This window comes from Hetaerina americana, unplaced genomic scaffold (genome assembly GCF_022747635.1).
Source record: "Hetaerina americana unplaced genomic scaffold, ioHetAmer1.1.p SCAF_5, whole genome shotgun sequence".
Taxonomy (NCBI): Eukaryota; Metazoa; Arthropoda; class Insecta; order Odonata; family Calopterygidae; genus Hetaerina; species Hetaerina americana.
In genome coordinates this window covers 50,012,728-50,030,753 of record NW_027287095.1, presented here as the reverse complement: position 1 = coordinate 50,030,753, position 18,026 = coordinate 50,012,728, and the positions used below count along the sequence as shown (strand labels likewise).

At 34.4% G+C, this 18,026-nt stretch overlaps 2 protein-coding genes across 6 annotated transcripts in view; both read left to right on the top strand.

The window, feature by feature from the left end:
• The first annotated feature begins 845 nt into the window (after positions 1–845).
• LOC139693778 (uncharacterized) lies at positions 846–10,755 on the top strand. Its single transcript, XM_071592052.1, has 5 exons — positions 846–1,128; positions 3,161–4,151; positions 4,232–4,645; positions 10,062–10,225; positions 10,308–10,755. The coding sequence occupies exons 2-5, from the start codon at positions 3,174–3,176 to the stop codon at positions 10,426–10,428; spliced, it is 1,677 nt and encodes a 558-aa protein (XP_071448153.1). The 5' UTR covers positions 846–1,128; positions 3,161–3,173; the 3' UTR covers positions 10,429–10,755.
• A 2,463-nt stretch (positions 10,756–13,218) lies between these two features.
• Positions 13,219–18,026, top strand: part of Osbp (oxysterol binding protein) — a 50,032-nt gene continuing 45,224 nt past the window's right edge. For 2 of the 5 annotated variants that reach the window (XM_071592936.1, XM_071592934.1), the window contains exons 1-3: positions 13,220–13,613; positions 14,203–14,265; positions 16,403–16,608. In XM_071592936.1, the coding sequence (XP_071449037.1) occupies positions 13,492–13,613; positions 14,203–14,265; positions 16,403–16,608 (391 nt within the window). In that variant the 5' untranslated portion in view covers positions 13,220–13,491. Of the gene's footprint in view, positions 13,614–14,202; positions 14,266–16,402; positions 16,609–18,026 lie in introns of all 5 variants that reach the window. The other 3 variants (XM_071592933.1, XM_071592935.1, XM_071592937.1) reach the window with 3 other exon arrangements.

Sequence of the window (18,026 nt, the reverse complement as noted above, 5' to 3'; positions counted from 1 at the left end):
GTACTTCATATGCAGCCGTTAAGTGCATAAGTAATGAATACCTAACAGAGTTAATTAATAGAGAATTTGGTGGGTCAATAGCTGTACTGTACTGATGGTTACCTCAAGCCTTAGCGATCTGTGTGTCTCTAATGCTGCTTCATGACTTAGGCAAGGCAATGTTTGTGGCTTCAGATCATTGGTTTTTGTTGTACTTTATTCAAAAAGGTTACGCCAGCACCCGTGAGGGATTGCTCATGCAATACTTAGATTGTAATAACAGAGACGATTTTCTCTGCCTGTATACCCCAAGTCTTCACGTGGCGTAAATTTTAAAAACACTGCCTGGTGATTTTTAAGAAACGTTAACGCGAGAAAGTAATTTAAGGTCACCCATACGCTCCCAATGAATGGCAGTGGAATAATAATAATGTATTTATTCGCTAATTTTTTTTCTAATCATTGCCAAACTATTTAGAAATTCTTCTGTTCCATATTTCTACCTTGTCAAAGTGCAGTCATTCATTAGTAAATTCATCATGGTATTTTAAACTAAACATTTTGAATTTTATTAACGACATTCATTTCTACTGTGTTCTGCTGCGCTGGTGCCAAACTATGGATGAACCAAATGGTATATAATTTCATTCCGTACCTTGTCATGAACGGATACCCCAAGATAACTAACCATCGTATTAACAACGTTTATGATGAGCTTCTATATGTATCCAAGCTTATAATGATTATTACAGTCATTCTGTTTCTCCAATTTACTCTATTGTACATATCACAACGCCGCATTCGTTCGCTCTCAATTGTTTTGAATTTGAAAATGTAAACATGCGTGGGTTTTGGAAATGAAATAATCCGTTAATGTTCTAATTATTCTGGCAATGAAAAATTATAATGTGTCTATTTTTTATCCATATCAATCGATTGAGTTATTTTTCCACCTAAATTTTATCATATTAATTTATTATGGTAATGTTTTCAAATGCCAACGGTGTGAAAATGACGTAAGATTTTTAAATAATAAAATGACCTAGTGAAGTTCAGAATCTTGAGGGCCGGGTTTAATACACTCGTGCGGAATGTTCTTTTCGGACCTGTCGCCGTGACATACCTCTGGATTTGGTATCTAAATCACAGGTAATTTCAATACGTAATACATTTTTATTGCAGCACTCGCTTATAATCACTGTTTATAATGACTCCCAGTTCAATTACTTGCCGTTCGTCCACCTTTTACCATAAAAAGTTTAGAGTTTGGCAGCTCCTCTAGACTCCCTCGTTTGGAGTTTTCAATTAATTTAACTTTTTGTTCTCAATTTGTTTTGGCCGACAGCATTACGACCTCGTCAAACGACTAGCATTAGCAGTGAATTTCGTCGATATAGTTTAAAGATTTATTGTGTATTTTATTCAGAAAGGGTTTGCATAAATCTCAGTTCAAAATTTATGGCTAGTATACGGTCTCTCTGCCCTGATTTGATTTCCTTCTGAAATTGTTTATCATGACCCCGTGCATTTTTCAGAATGCAGGATCCTGTTGTATGGGGTACGCGAGCACTTCTTTAGCATTAATTTAAACCCATTAATGCATTTCTCTCCATACTTCATACCCAATTGGGCACTCACCCTGAATTGGGCAAATGGCTCTAAAACGCCTACTTTCTCCAGCAAGAGTTTAACTTTTGGTGGGAGTGGATATATAGTCCTTAGGAAGACTGTTTTTTACTTTCGTCGTTCACTGGTTTTGTTTGCACTGAAAGGACGGTACCTTCTCATCAATGAGCTTTCGTTAACTTCCAATGAGGGGCATAGAGGTTCGTAAATGAATACAGCAGTAGGTATTTAGCCAAAATACCCTGATAATCAGCATAGATCGATGAGTCGTTATCTGAAACTTTCCGCTTTTTCCTTGTGAAGTTTGCAATATGAAGGGTTGAACCAGCACAATTATTCCAAGTTTTAAATTAATGCATCGCAGCAAAGGTTTTATTTATGGACATCTTCGCAAATTTTAATTTGCAAAATCTGTGATTTTTAATTTACTGTTTTCATATATTATCAGAATTTTTATGATTAGGCCTGCACACTATTCTCCCCTTCTAATACAAATAAATGACGATTTCTAGTACCATGACTTTATAACATGAAATAAACCGTATATCATCAGGTTTATTTTATATAGGATAACATCCCTCAGATGTAATTCATGGGCACTTGGCTATCCATCTGAGTGCCATCGCCTAAATTATTTTGCACGGTTATCAAACCAATTTTCATGCCTCAAAGTGTGTGTGATAGACAGTTCCTACAATATTCTAGTGTTGTCATGCATAACTTATGAATATGGCACAAATGTATATCTCATAATAAATGGATTGATAGCTTGTGAGACACTGCTGTCACCTTAATTCTCTCTGATTATAATCCAAAAATTGTTGGGATCAGTTCAATGTACCTTGCTTACTGTGTGCACCTAAGGTAAGGGTTCATGTACTAGCAGATATAGATTTTTCAGTTTTATTCTGAATACAGTGTACATAGGATTGAAATTATTAAGACTATTTGCTATTAATTCCCTGTTGAGTTGGGTGGGTTACTTGCCTCCTTGATTGTTTATCCATGTGGGTCCATTGGTACCGCAATAATGCTAATGCCAATACTTTGCCCTGTGTATCAGCGTGTTTCAAGTTTGTTTGAGTGACCTGAAGCCAAATAGTAATCGAGGGATAAGGGTTTCAGTAATTCCCAGAATTTTATAGCTATAATGGGTGCATTAAATATTGATATAGTAAAATAGGGGACTGGGATATGTAAAGACTAAAAATGAAATGAGTTGTCTCATCTAAAATGGAACACCATTGTTATAGGTGACTTAATGTGAAAAGTAATCCCACAGTTACATGTATTTGTAATTCACATACATATATGCATACTAAGTTTTAGTTCCTAATTTTATTTATTTGGTTAAAATGTATACTTTCTCGCAAAATATGAAATGCATTCCAAAAATATTGGCTGATAGTATAAGTTTGATGACATTTACCAGTGCTGTGTTAAAACTAGTCAACTACTTTCTCTTCAGCTAAACAAAATTTCATTTTTACCCTTAACATATATTCTGTTGCATCCTGTGAGGCCACTAAAATAAATTGTCGAAACAATATTTCAGGGTTAACATCAACATGCCTTTTCGGAAACACAATAAAAAATCACGGAAAAAGAGGAGAGAAAAGAAATGGAAGCATGCCAGAATCAGATTGCAACAAAGTATTTATAACCCAGACAAAGTGGACATTGGGAATGGGAAATCGGCGTGTGAAATAACTGAAGATCACAGAAAAGACAGTTTAGTCCCTGTGACAGTAGTCAAATGCAAAATTAAAAATTCTAATGACTGTCTACCATTGGAAATCAAAGGATCAGGAAAAGAAGTGAAATATCAAGATTTTGTAAAAGATGAAAATTTTGCTGAACATAATGAAGTGGTAATTGGTGACATATGTGAAGCTAATGACAGTGAGGCAAAGCACAGTGTTCTCAGAGTCAATGTTGACCATACTCCGCCAACTGTTGACAGTTTATTATCTGAACTTGAAGTAAAGAAAAATACCACAGCAAAAGATACTTATTTTTCTGAGCAACATGGAGACACTACCTCGATTCATGATGATTCATTCCAAGTAATATCTCTTATTCATGAGATAATTCCTGAAAATTCACCAGAGCCTTATGAGGATGACCCCCAGATTTTTACAAAAGACAATATGTCGTCTCCTCCAAAGAAAAACTTGAATTTTCAGACCCTTGGTAACATAAATGTTGGGGACAAATGTTCGCATGATGTTGCAGAATTTGATTACCCATTAAAAGAAAGAAATCTGGTGCCTACACTTCAAACCTCTCTCAGTCATACTCAGATGTGTGAGGAGGTGAGTGAAGAGGAATTTAATTCAGTACAGAAATATTCTTGCAACAGTTTGAATGAGGATAATGAAAATATTTCTAGAGTAGTTCCAGATCTGAATAGTCCTGAAAAAGTTGCGGAAGGGAGCAATTTTTTCAATATTCATCAGATAATCCTCAAAGCAGAGATCATAAATTGGCCATTTTTACTGGCATTATCTTTCATCTTCGCACTTTTGAAATGGCTCGCTGATCAGGTAATTAATTTGTATGAAATGCTATGCAAATAAACTTACAAAAGTAAGTGCTATTAATTAATTACATTATTTCTCTCAAGAGTCTGATTTCTCTCAGAAGACTTCGTTCTCTGCTGGGATTGCAGACAATGGATATGGAGGCAAAGCACTGTGCCTGCTGTCTGCAAAATGGTGAATCACAAGTGTTACAGAGGTTAGAGATGGTGGAGAAAGAACTTGAGGAATTAAAAAATGGAATGTCTAGGATGAATATTGAAATCCTAACTTATAAAAGCAAAGACAGAACACTGTGCCCGCCACCTCCTCCACCCCCTCCCCCACCGCCACCTCCCCCACCACCCCCTCCTCCCATGCCGTTATTTAGCCAGAGTACTCCCGTTATTTTGTCAAGAGTAAAGAAGGAGAAGCAGAAGAATGATGTCACAGCAGTTAGACCATCCATTACTGTGGAGGATTTAAGAAAAGTTCATCTAAGGAAGACACCTGCTTCTTCAGTAAGTGCCTATTTTTCATATACGAGGGTCATCCGGAAAGTAGTACCCGTTCGTGAAATAAAGACACAAAAGTAAATATTAACAAACATAAAAAATTTTATTTGAAAGAGGATACTTTAAACTACTTCTCAACATAATCTCCAAGCAAATTAAGGCATTTGTCATAACGTGTGACAAGTTTCTGTATTCCTGCTGCATAGTCCTTCGCCGCCAGCTCATTGAGATACGCGAGGGACCCATCTTGCACAAATTTTTGCATAATGCAGATGGTGTTTAACAATTTCATGAACAATTGTTCGAGAAACATTGGGAAAATGCTCACAGATGTCATCAATTGTGACGCGCCGATCGTTCCTCACGAATTCGTCAACTGAGCTCACCAGTTGGTCTGTAATGACAGACGGTCTCTCCGAACGCTCATCGTCGTGTGTGTTCCCCCTCCCCATGTTGAAGTTGCGACACCACCGCCGAACAGACGACTCGTCCATTACATTGTCTCCATACACCTCCTTTAATTGGCGATGAATATCACATGGGCGAACGTTTCTTGCATTGAGGAATTTAATCACTGCCCTCACTTCACAACTGGCGGCGTTCTCAATTTTTTTAAACATTGTAAACAATCACAGAAACAACACAGGCAATGCTAGCGTCACGCAACTTGGCTCAGAGAAGGCAGACAAGCCACTGAAGCTATCTGACCTCGTCCAGCGGCTACTCGCGTCGTCAGCACTTCATGCGGCACGAACGGGTACTACTTTCCGGATGACCCTCGTATATATATATATATATATTTAAAAATATATATATGTATGTTAATAGCCAATTTATAATTTGTGTCAAAAGTAGCATTATTTGTGCATTGGGATATAATTTTTCAATTAAGAAAAATTTATATTTTTAATCTATTTTAATTGTATACATTTATTACATTGAGCTCAAGTGACTCCAATGGGATATTATTTTTCAAATTCATGAATTGTATGAGATCAAATTCAGAATACTTCGTAACAATTCATCTGATTTAAAAATAAAGAGTAGTTTTGATTTTCTAATGCTGTTTCACCTTAATCGTCGTCCTCCATTATCACTTTTGAGCTACCTATAATATTCATAAATATTGCATTATTCAGGATAGTAGGAGGCATTTTTTTTCTTCCAGTGGCATCCATATGTTCCATTCCATAGACTTTTGTTTAAACATTGTCATTTAATGTAATATTATTTCTATTCCATACTTAATTGTTAAACTGTACTGCACGTATGACTATGTTACATAAAATGGAAGATTCAAATTGAGTGCCCCCTGACCGGAAAATGAGTAGAATTTGGAAAATTTAATTTTTTGTGAAATATTATGAATTTCCAATTTACAGATATCTTATTAAAGGTGCTGGCCATACATTTATCATAGAGAAAATTACTTCACTATGGTACTGAAGTTATACAATGATTAATTTGTAATAATTGTTCATGATATGTTACCAAACATATTTTTTTATACATAATGCAAAACAATATCTTATTTTTTCATGATTTACATTGCAAATGTAATGGAAAATGTATGAGAGATGGTGTGACATATTGTTTCATACTTCAAAATTAGATTTTTTAGTATGGACTCAATCTTGCTGTTTCAAAAGTTGACTCCTGAATTTAAATTAATCAGCGACTTAGCATCTACTTTTGCCAATATATTCTATTTTTTTAAGGTCTGAAACCGATCATGACAATTTTTTTATTTCTGTTTTATTTTTTCTGTGTTGCAGTCTCCTATTTTCAAAGTAAATCTTCAGTTTACATAATTCTTTTTTCGAGTAGAGGTGATTTCCATTCTCATATTCAGAAGTTGTAGGATTTTTAGTATTATATAATAAAATATTTTTTGCTATTTGAGACCTTTGTTCCTACCATTTTATCCATGGCTGTGTTGAAAACCAGAGTTGGCAATGGTTAACCAAATATCCCCCCCCCCCCTGCTCTTACACTATTCATCATGTGCTGTATGTCATGTACAGGTTTCTGATAAGCTGCCTATCTTATGTTATGTTCATTAATGTGACCAGTGTACTCTGTCAAGCAAAATCTCAAAATTCAAAAAGCTAACAAATACATCCTGGTTTTACTGTGTATTTTTTCCTCCTAGTGGTCTCATTACAGTAATGACATCTCACAATCACTCCCTTTTCTGAACACAAAACATTTCCTTTAGAAGTCATCTCCCCTCTTCTCCATCCTTTTGTCAGTTATTCCAGAGCTACATGTAAATTTGCTCCACAAGAACTCAAGGTTATGGTCCTATATACCTCTCACAGTTCATCTTTTCCCTTTTCTGTGATGGGATCAATACTAGCCTAGCAAAGTCTTTGGGCCAAACTATTTCCTTGTAAGTGTTCTTTTTGCCCCAGTATCTTTTTTAATACTATGACTATCCCATGTAATTTCCTCTCCTCCACTTTATATTTCTCTATTATCATTTCTCTAATTATTCCCATCCTTTCAACTCAAATTTCACAGTCCTGTCATCTCTATATGATCCCATCAGGCCCCGGTGACAGTGGGGTAACGTCCTTGCCTGCCAACCTTGAGGTCACGAGTTTGATTCCCACCTAGGTGGATTTTTCTCCATGTTGGGCATGGGTGTTTGTAATTGTTTCGTGTTATATCATTGTTAAAAGTCCAATGTCACGGCCAAAGTGCTGTTTTGGGATTAAGGTGAAATAAATATATTCTCTCTGTGTCATTCTTAATGCTTTCTAATTTCCCTTACTTTCTCAGTCCAAAGTTCAAAGTCCCAAGTTTAATGGTGGCAGTCCTTTTGTGCATCTTCTTTTTTGCTGCTGTCACTCAGCAAGAATATTGTGGGATGACAACTACTATGATCTTGCTTCCCCCATTGCTGGGCACAATACCTAGCTCAATAGACTTGAGTCCTGGAGCTGATTGGATGGTGTTATGATGAAGTTGTGAAGATGTTTGCATTCCTCATTGTCACAAGGGAAACGCCTGAGGTTATTCCCTGTTGCCTTCATCAATAGTTTTTGTTAACATGATACTAACACATGAATGGCCTGCTAAATGCGGTTCAATACCCTTGCAGTTTGTCACCTTCCTTCTACCAATACTTCTTGTGTCAATGGAGAGAGGACTCGTATAATGATGTACATCATGAAAATGGACTATATACTTAATTTTATGAAGGAAAAAATTTAATTTTTCATCATCTTGCATATAGTTTACAAATTTAGCTTTAGAATTTACCTTTTATACATATTTCATCAGGTGATAGAATCACAATAAATAATTCCAAGTGCATACTGACCAAACCAATCTCCTCTAAAGAAATTTTGCATCTTAAGGAGCTTCTGTTTAGTGTTAAATGTTTTCGATTCTTATGCATCACAATGTTGAATAAAATTTCAAATTATTTTTTGCTGAACTTATGAGCTTTTATGTGTCATATCTGCCCAATATGCTTATGCAATTCAATATAACCAAGCATAAGACTAAATGGTTTACTCCTAATGTGCTAAAACTTAGGCAGGAGCTAATTTCTTCATGCAAGTCTTTCAAAGTTAATGGCAAAATTAAGGAAATAATATAATTTACAAATATTAGAAGCATATAAAGACGCCAACTGTCAGTTCATAGCCAATTTTGCAAATAAACTTGGGGCAAACTAGGCAGTTATTGAAGAAGAGACAGGCATGACCAAAGGTGGTCCTGCAATATATTTGCCTGCAAACTAATTAAACAAATTCTCTGTTAACTCTGTCAAGACCGTAATCTCCAACAATCCTTCAGATAAAAATAAGGCTCAAATCTTGTTGAGAAGTCATACTATTAATAAAAACTATATTAAATGGGAAATCCCAAATGATATCTTCAAAGGAATAAAAACTTAAGGATTCCGATAGCAAGAACATTATTGATGCCTCAAACCACCTTATTAGGAGATTAAATGAATGTAATACTGGGCCAAATTATGTTAATTTCAATAGTTTTCGTCAAACTGATACTTTCCTTTTAGCTCCTAAATAATAGAGTTGCTCCCATATATAAGAAAGGAGCTTAAGATGACCCCCTGTACTACCACCCCATATCTGTGAGTCCAGTTTTTTCCAAAAAAATTTAATCATTAATCAAATTTCAGCTTTACAACTTGAAGATGATGAAATATTCAGTTTCTCACTTATGGCATCCTCAAAGGTAAATCTACCACTCATGCTCTCCAGTCTGCCACCAACACCATTTTGAACTCATTTAAAGATCAATCTTGTGTTTTACTAACTCTCTGTGACCTTACCAAGGCTTTTGACTGTGTCTGTCATCCCATACTCTTAAATAAACTTCAGTACTATAGCATTATGGAAACTGAATGAAGCCTTTTCCAGTCATGTATTTCCAAGCATTACCAGAGTGTGCTCTGTTTTGTGACTGCTTCTATTTTTGATAATGATCAATGACCTAACTCTTAATATTCCAATCAATTTCATATTGTTTACTGGTGTTGCAATATTCCTACTTGTGGGCAAAAACCAAACTATTGTCGCTGTTTTTGTAGATAATTGTTTGACTCAGGCAAATAAATAGTTTAAGTTAATGTCTTTTCACTAATCTTAGCCAAAACTCAGGAGGTTCCTTGTAACCTTAAATTCTCATTAAATGATGTTAAACCATCAAACTATTAGGGTTCAATCTTGACTCAAAACTGGCTTGGAGCTTCCATGCTCATTAACATTTATCCAAGACTCTCTATATCCTTAGAAATCTAAGTATGTTTATTCCATCTGAACATGTAAAATCTCTATACATAGTTTGTTTTTTCCCATAGCCACATTAGTATAGCCTGGAAATCCAGGGGCAATTCTCAGTTATAAAACTGGTTTTATCCTGCAGAAAAAGGTTATCTAGATAAATTCCCACTCTCTGGTATGCTGCTGACTACTTTTCATCGGATATAAAATCTAACGTTTCATATTATGGGTATTTTCAAAATCCCTTGCGTGTAAAATATAACCTCAATTCATTCTGTACCAGATGTGAAACTCATAATCACATAGAAATAAATCTCTATCAGTAAATTAATGTAAGTTAACTAAATCACAACAATCTTGTTCAAATATGGGAATTGAATTATTTTATTGTCTACCAGTAACTGCAAGAATAGATAGCTCTGCCAAATTAAGATCAGTGATGTACTTATGGCTTGAATCTAAAGCTGTATATTCATTAGATGAATATTTCGCACACACTGTTACTTATCTTGTATTTTGTGGGGCCTATAATATACTTGTCTTGTTTGTATTGTCTTTACTCTCTTGCCAAGGTCCATTGTATTTTATGTACTATTTTATTTTATGTACTATTTTATTTTATGTACCTATTTTATTTTCTTACATGATCAACCCTTCAGCGAGTGGAGAGAAATGTGGGTACCCCTAATGGCCCAGTTGTTTCCCTTGAAATGCTACAGTCTGTAAAATTGAAGTCATGTGTGCAAAGGCGAAAAAGTTGGGATAGAAAGAGAGCTGGGAGGGAGGACAATCTAAGGGTCAAATCTCCATCAAACTCACCCAGGTTGGTGTATAAATGGTTGTATTTTTGTGATTTCAACTCCTTCTTTCAAGTAAAGTCATGTTTATTCATTTGTATTTCAAAGGGAGAATCCCTTCACATGGGCATTGCGGAAAAAGGAGTCTGCTGTCCGGCTGCGAGGGAAAAGTGTCATATCAACTAGTCTGGGAAACCAGTTCAAAGAAGCTCTCTTTAGTGAAGTGTAGTTGTCCTTATTTGACCATGACATAGTACTACCAAGTCCAAATTCATTTAATTATTTTCTATGCCATTTTCCCTGACTTAATTTGCTTAGTTATTGCTCTCATCTTTTCAATGGTATGCCATTCTAATTCTGATGTAATCTTTATCTTAAGTGCCTATTTCATACTATCTTAACTATTTATAGGTAATGGCAGTGGTGACAGCTGAACCTTGAAACTCAGTAAAATGTGATAAAAAGAGCTAAATGTTTATGGTAAATCTTAATACAATAATGATATTCATGTAATATAGTGAAAGACATATATATTTTTCTAATATATATTTATGGTGAGAACTCGAACAGTGTTTCTTTTTTTATTTTATATAGACCCTATGCCTTATATTTTGGTGCTCTAAGGAGAAGTATTCTCTTAGAATATAATAAACTTGGACAATGATCATCATCACGAGTTATCAATCCAAGGATTGGTTTGTACCAGTTCTGCAAACTATGAGAATTATACTGCTCCAATCTGCTAATCTGTTCACTTCCTCATAGCTCCTTGCTCTGAGATTTTCTTTTACTTGGTTCTCCAAGTGTATCTTTGACCCTCTGTTATTCTTCCCCTCTATGTTTTCTGCCTCCCATACATTTTTACTAGGAACACACTTCCATCGCCTACTTTCTTACATTTTCTACTGCTCCTATTGTCCTAATCTCACATCCATAGAAAGGAATTCTCTATTAATTAGTTTTATTTAGGTTGTACCATACACAGAATCTAGTCCTTAGTTTCTAATAGAGGTGTTTCAGGCGTTTTGATTAATCCTTAGTTTCTTTAAGTAATTGTTTCTTCTGATACAATGTCTTCATTACCATATCTATTCCAATTACCATAACCCAAACAAAATTATGATTTATTAAAAGAGTATTTGTAAATGTGATGAAAAGGTAAAAGAGAAATGTTAGCTTTTGATGGTTAGATCTCATTTAGAATATTCTGCTAGTATATGGGATTCTCATGAAGTTGGATTGATTGCCAAATTAGGTCATGTGTGGCATAGAGGAACTGAATTTGTAACACATTGTTACGATAAACTTGAGTAGCTTATAAAAATTATTAGGGGAGCTAGGTTAGGAATCACTCATGGAACAAAGGTTAAATTAAAGATTGAATCTCTTGCATGATTTGGAAGGATGCCTCTTTAATGATGGTGCTTAAAATAGGTATTATTAGCTACATTGTACTGTGGTGAGAGATATCATTTAAATAACATGCAAGATATTACCTTTAGAACAGATATATTTAAGATGCCATTTTTCCACAAACGATTTCCACTGTTCCGGTGTGTCTTTACCTTGTCTTACTTAAAATAAACCCCTACTTTGACTGCAGACATTTCCTTAGCCATATATAATAATATTTATCTTGGGGTCCTTGTCATTCATCCCCTTCACTATCATACAGTGGTTAGTATACTTTTCATGTCTTCTTTCTTATCTGCAAATATAGCCACTATTCATGTATCAGGTTTTTTCTTTATTTTGTCCTCTGGAATTACTTTCTCAAATTACACATTAAACAAGACAGGTAATGGTCAACCCTGCCTTTATCCTTTATTTTAGCTTCAACCACGTCTAACCACATATTGAGTGTCTTAATATCCTGTGTCTGTAGTTTATTCCCATTTTTTTGTAATACAGCATCATTTAAGTCACCCTCAAAAGCTTTTACCAAATCAACAACTGTTTCTATCTCAGCAGACCTTTCTGTATTTTCTTCTCTATAATGCCCCTCCGAGTTATAATACCTTCTCTTTTGATTGACTTGAGATTTGGAATTGTAACTACCAACCTATAAACGAAGGAGGCTCTGTTTAACTACATGAGCGGGCCAGAGTTTTCTCCATAGAAAAGAATTGAGATGGCGCACAAAAAAACCAAACCCATAAAATACTTGAGGATTCCAATGTGATTCGGGACTTATCCGGACAAATGAAAATCTACTGAGGTTGAAACCTACACGCGTGGTTAGAACTAAATAATTTCCTGGCATCCATAATTTCAACAGATAAAGAAATTTGCCCTCTGGGTCCACGATACGGTCATTGTGGCAAATGGAAACGTTTCTATGATGGGGCAGTTTATAAACGCCATCCGGTCCTATTTAGGATTATAGATGGATACGTTGTGATCCCACCTTCAGCGGAGTAATGAACAACAGGTTGGATACATTGTCCATTCTTATGGATCGGGCGCAGTGAATGACCAAAGGATATCGGCACTTGTATTTATGATCGATCACTGATTATGTTTCTGGAAAATAATTTTATGTAGGTCTTTTGAAACCTTCCACGTCTACATCATACAAGTAAAAGGCTCATGTTCACAGCATTGCCGTAGTTTGACCCCCATGATTCAATAGTGAAGATAAAGGGAATGATAATCATGTAAAATAATCGTCTAGATAACGCTACTGCAACATTTATTTAATACAGCATAGCTTAAATGCTCATCCGTTGGACAGATTTCTTTTCCAATCTGATTTAAAAACCACAAAGTCGGAGGGCTTCAGAAATCCACTAATCTAATTAGGTTTTCAGTGAAATTATGAGCTCTGTAACGGGTCTCACGAAATGAAAATTCTTCTTTAGCATTCAATGAAAACTAATAAATTATAATGAAGCTTCAAAAAATTCAAACTGCAAAAACAGAATTAGCTTTATCGTTTTTTTTAAGTAAACCTCATCATAACGTCGTAAGACTTCAGGCGAATTGCATTCGTCATCTTTTGATAATGATCAGCAGCCATCGTACTACGTCATAGATTCATACGCCCGATGACATTACGATATTTTCGCGTAAATTTCTTTCTAACGGGGCGATGAATTAAAAAATAGGCATGTTACCATTCTTTAGCATATGATAACGGTTATGGACCTTACTTCTTGCCTCACAACTGAGGCGACAGTGTAATATAGACCTAACACCTGATTCATTAACGTCACCTGCCATCTTGTAAAAATGGTGGCCTCTGATTGTTCTTAGTACGAAGAATGTTGAATATTTCGCTGACTAAACCACAATGACCGAAGGAAAGGGGAGTGATACTAATATGAAAGGATGGCTTTTAAAATGGACCAACTACCTGAAAGGCTATCAACGGCGATACTTTGTTTTATCCAATGGAATGCTGTCTTATTACAGGTAAGAAAAAACTGTCCTTCAATACTTGGTAATAGAAATAATTATTTACTACTGTGAGAGAGATAATCAGTATGTGTATTTGATTTCATACTATTAGTTATTCTTATTGCTTTGAAAAAAGCTTCTCATTGTTTTATTCGGTGTCACCGAAGTATTCAGTTTTCATTTCTCATATTGAGTTACTTCTTTTGAGGTTATTCGTTTCCATTGAAAAAATAGCTGTTCTTGTTAAAGATCATGTGAGTTAGCCATTAATCAACCCTGGAACAAATGTAATGAGTTTTTAATTCCCAAGGTTTTTCTTATTGACAAAGATTTGCACATATAGTGTTATAAAGAATTGTTGATCATCGTTATGTCTTTGCATATGGCTATGTACAAAATCTCGATCCATTTACTTGGAATAAGTATGCTGTGTATTCATACAATTTACTGATGATTGTACATGATTGTAGGAACTAACGGAGCATGTGTAATTAGAAGCTTGTATCTGTTTAAGTCGGTCATGACACTTAAAAAGCAGTGAGTCATATTCTTGGCGCCCTGTATCTCTGTTGTCATGCACTGTACAAATCAGGGTTTATTCTAGGGCCGAATATTCAGGCGGAACCAAATTGTCAATTCGGCGACGACGAAGAAGTAGAGTGGAGGTGTAAGTATTTGAACATTTATTGAAAGCCTACCCCTATAGTTTGGGCGAAAAAACCTTTCTGTATATACCATGCAAACAGTATGGTAGATTTCTCCTTTGTGTTGCTGCTGAGGGAACCTTGTTGCAAAATTGATGTTTTAAAATAATTTTATTGCCTTGTACATGTTTACTTAATAGAATTTAAAATTCAAGATGAATTTGATGCTTGTATCATTCGGCATGGTCATCCCTCGTATGCCATGGCTTTAATATCTATCATGCTTCAAACAATTTACTCAAAACTTATTTTATAAAAAGCAATTTATTATATTATGCTAAGCCTTTGATTTAGACAAAATAGCTGTCAGATGTACACATTTAGTTTTTCAAATGGCCGAAGTGTTTACTTTCCTTGAATAAACCCTGATATAATTCTTGTGGCTGCGAGCATATATGCTTTTCCAATTCATTATTAGAACCATTGTGGTTAGGCAAAGTAAATATTAAAATTTCGACATTTCACAAATGCTAACGTGCTGCTGCATGTTTGATATAGTAGATGTCACATTTTGCTTAACACTTATGCTAATTGAGAAAATACTACCTTAGTGCTCTATTATTCATGATAGTGATCTGATGTCACATCTCAAACACAAGAAACATCAATTGATTAAAAAAACACGTATGCAGCTTTGACACAGCTTTTCTGTAGTTTTGCAGTAGTAGTACACATTGTCATTCTGTGCACAGTGCTATGGTTAGTCCCTAATTTATATTCTATCTGGCTCACTTTATTTCAAAGATTGGTTGCTACATTCATCAGTTGTAGGTATTTCATTAATTAAAAGCCATATTTATCCAATAACCACCCATTCCTAAATCAGAAATCCCAAAAAATTGAAAGCAAATGTGGTCTTTAAATTGAATCCATGATATTTAATTTAAAAATAAAAATGTGGAAGTGGTTCTTTGATAAATTTGATGGTTTTAGAATAAGTAATATTATATTTGACTCAACTCAAAATGACAATTTGATTAAAGGCATTTTGTTGTCATTATTTATCTCCCCATTATTTTGTCAAAATTAGTAATTAATTTACATTCAGTGTATTGGTTAAAATTTAAAGTTTTCTGTTGATAAAAAGTCACCATAGGTTGATTGCATATATCAGTGGTATTCCATTGGTTTTAGTGTGTCCTTTTAATATGGCCGAAATATGGTTATATATCAGTAGCTTTATGTACTACTGGCAGGTTAAAAAAGCTTAAACTAAATTCTGCAGTGCCATTGAAATATTATGTACTTGATAGCCCGAAAGTTTTGGGTTGCTATCCTTTCATAGTTTTGAAATAGGGTTTGTGCGTATGAGTGTATTAATAGTGGAACAATACAATTCATATTCATGTGGAATAAATTTGCATATTTAAATGATATGAGCTAAAACCTTATTTTTCAAATAGTTTGGGGTGGAGTTTTAAATTGAGTTTTATGATCACTTGCACTGCCAGTTTTGATTCTATGTGAATTATTTGTTCATGTTGTGACTTGCTTGTTGTATAAGTGTTGCAGTCACTTAATGCTAATGATACTCATGCAATCACTCATAATTATGGTGTATCCCATGAAATGAAACTGGTTTCACCCAGAATTTAAATATTTGTGTTGCAGTCATCAAACTAGGTGTCAAAAAGTTGAGAATGAAACCATTACAGTTAAGTGTCTGGCTATGCTAGATGTAACATTGAGATTAAGTGACTTCATGAAAAAATAACCACCATACCTTTTCCCCTTTAAATTTCCAAGAAATAAATTATTAATATAGTTGTTTATAACCATGATGAAGTAGACTATATTTATGGAGAGGATAACTCTCCAAATGTAAGAGGAAATGTTGATGGATACGTGGGAAGAGCCTTCATTTTCAAATAAACAATGACCAATATTTTAAAGATTGCACATAGAAAAAGTAATCATTAGTGCTCATGGATGGACTGGGAGGGCATGAAATAGGACACTAGAACATTAGATCTAAGTATTCAATTTTCAAGTAATGAATTTATTATTTGGCAGTAAGAAACCTTATTGTATTGATGTTGTATTTTTCATCTTGTAGTATAGTTTGAAATATGTAACAGATGGCAATGATTTCATTTTCAGGAATCAAGCGGAAGTTATGCACACATGCCGTGGCTCTATTAGTCTTCATGGTGCCATAATTCACACAGAAGAGTCGTGCTCATTTGTTATATCTAATGGTGGGACACAAACGTTCCACATTAAAGCCTTCACTGAAGTTGAACGTCAACGCTGGGTAACTGCTTTGGAGCTTGCTAAAGCACAAGCCATACATCTAATAGAATCTGGTGAGATTTACCAAGTAAAAAGTTTAATATTTAGTGTTTATGAAAATGTGTGACAATTAATTAATATCTTCCTATTCTTTATTAAACAGTATTTAAAAGATTAGGACGAATCTTATTTTAATCTCCTGATTTCCCCGAGTGCCTGGCTTTAGGTAAATGAGGACTTATTAAAAATTACTGTGTTGAACAAATTTGATTATTTCTTATGTTTTTTCTCAGGAAAGATTTTTTTGCGATTTCAACTAAGCAAATGTATTTTTAATGTTTTTTATCAATGAGTAATCTTTGCCATGTTCTGGTATTGACTTTTAACACTGTAGAACATAACAGATGATAGATAAAATATGTGGGTCAGAATTGTGGTAAATTGGTAAATTTTCATTTCATAGAAAATCCCAAATTTGGATTACCATTTATTGTAACTTTTAAATCTAGCTGTGACCTATTATTATTGGATGCATGTGGCAGGGGGCCAAAAACTGGGTGTGTATTTTTTTAATTTTTATAGTTGATGCTTTTTTTTCACTTTTACAAACGTATAGTTGTGCTAGTTTTTTTTAATAATTAGTTTATATTAAACTATAGCATGTCTGAACAGAATAGCAGATGTCTTAACGATATAAAATTGACAACTTTGAGCTTGAAGAAAAAATTCAAATGAGGAAAAATTTTAGGCCTAGTGTTAGTTTTTCTTGTAATGAACAAAAATCCAAGTTTGGATTAAGCTCATTGAATGCTTTGGTCAATCCATGACTTAATTGAAATAGACAAATGGCTAAATGTCATTAATACTTATCATTGGAGTTGAAGAGGAGAATTTTTTTTTATGTGGCCTGGTTAATTTCAGCTACTTTTCTGATTATCTTTACATTATTTATAATTAGAAATGCATGCACTCATAAAGAGTGGAGAAGTTTATATCAATGCTATTGTTTGAGTGAAGGTTACTTAAATATTTAATGCAAATTTAATTAATAAACTAAATGCAACATTGCCCTTTTTAATGAATATATTTGTATCTAAAAAACATTGAAATATTATGATGAATCTTTTTTAGGTTAGGTACTAGCCATCTTATCTTGCTGTGCACAGCCCAGTTGAAGTAGCTATTTCTATGTTATTTTGGAATTACCATTAAAGAATATCCTCATTGAGTTTTTCATTATTGTGGCTTGTAGGTGTGTTGACATGTGAAGTAGGCTGCTGTGTTATAGGAAATTTTTAGGTGGAGTGTAACAACAGTGTGTCAGCTACCAAAAGCAAATTATATAAAATTTAATTTTTAGCTATGACATTGTTGAAGAACCTTCATTGAAACAATATACAGGTAGACCTCATCATTTGATAGCTACCTTTCCAATATCTCTATGATATCATGAAAAAATCAAATTTGCACCTTTCCACAAATTTAAATCTGT

What these genes read in the sequence shown, in the direction of transcription:
- LOC139693778 (XM_071592052.1), top strand. Translation starts at nt 3,174, where the DNA reads ATGCCTTTTCGGAAACACAATAAAAAATCACGGAAAAAGAGGAGAGAA. An exon ending in TGAAATGGCTCGCTGATCAG is followed by an intron (nt 4,152 to 4,231) that starts GTAATTAATTTG and finishes ATTTCTCTCAAG; the next exon opens with AGTCTGATTTCTCTCAGAAG. An exon ending in GGAAGACACCTGCTTCTTCA is followed by an intron (nt 4,646 to 10,061) that starts GTAAGTGCCTAT and finishes TCAACCCTTCAG; the next exon opens with CGAGTGGAGAGAAATGTGGG.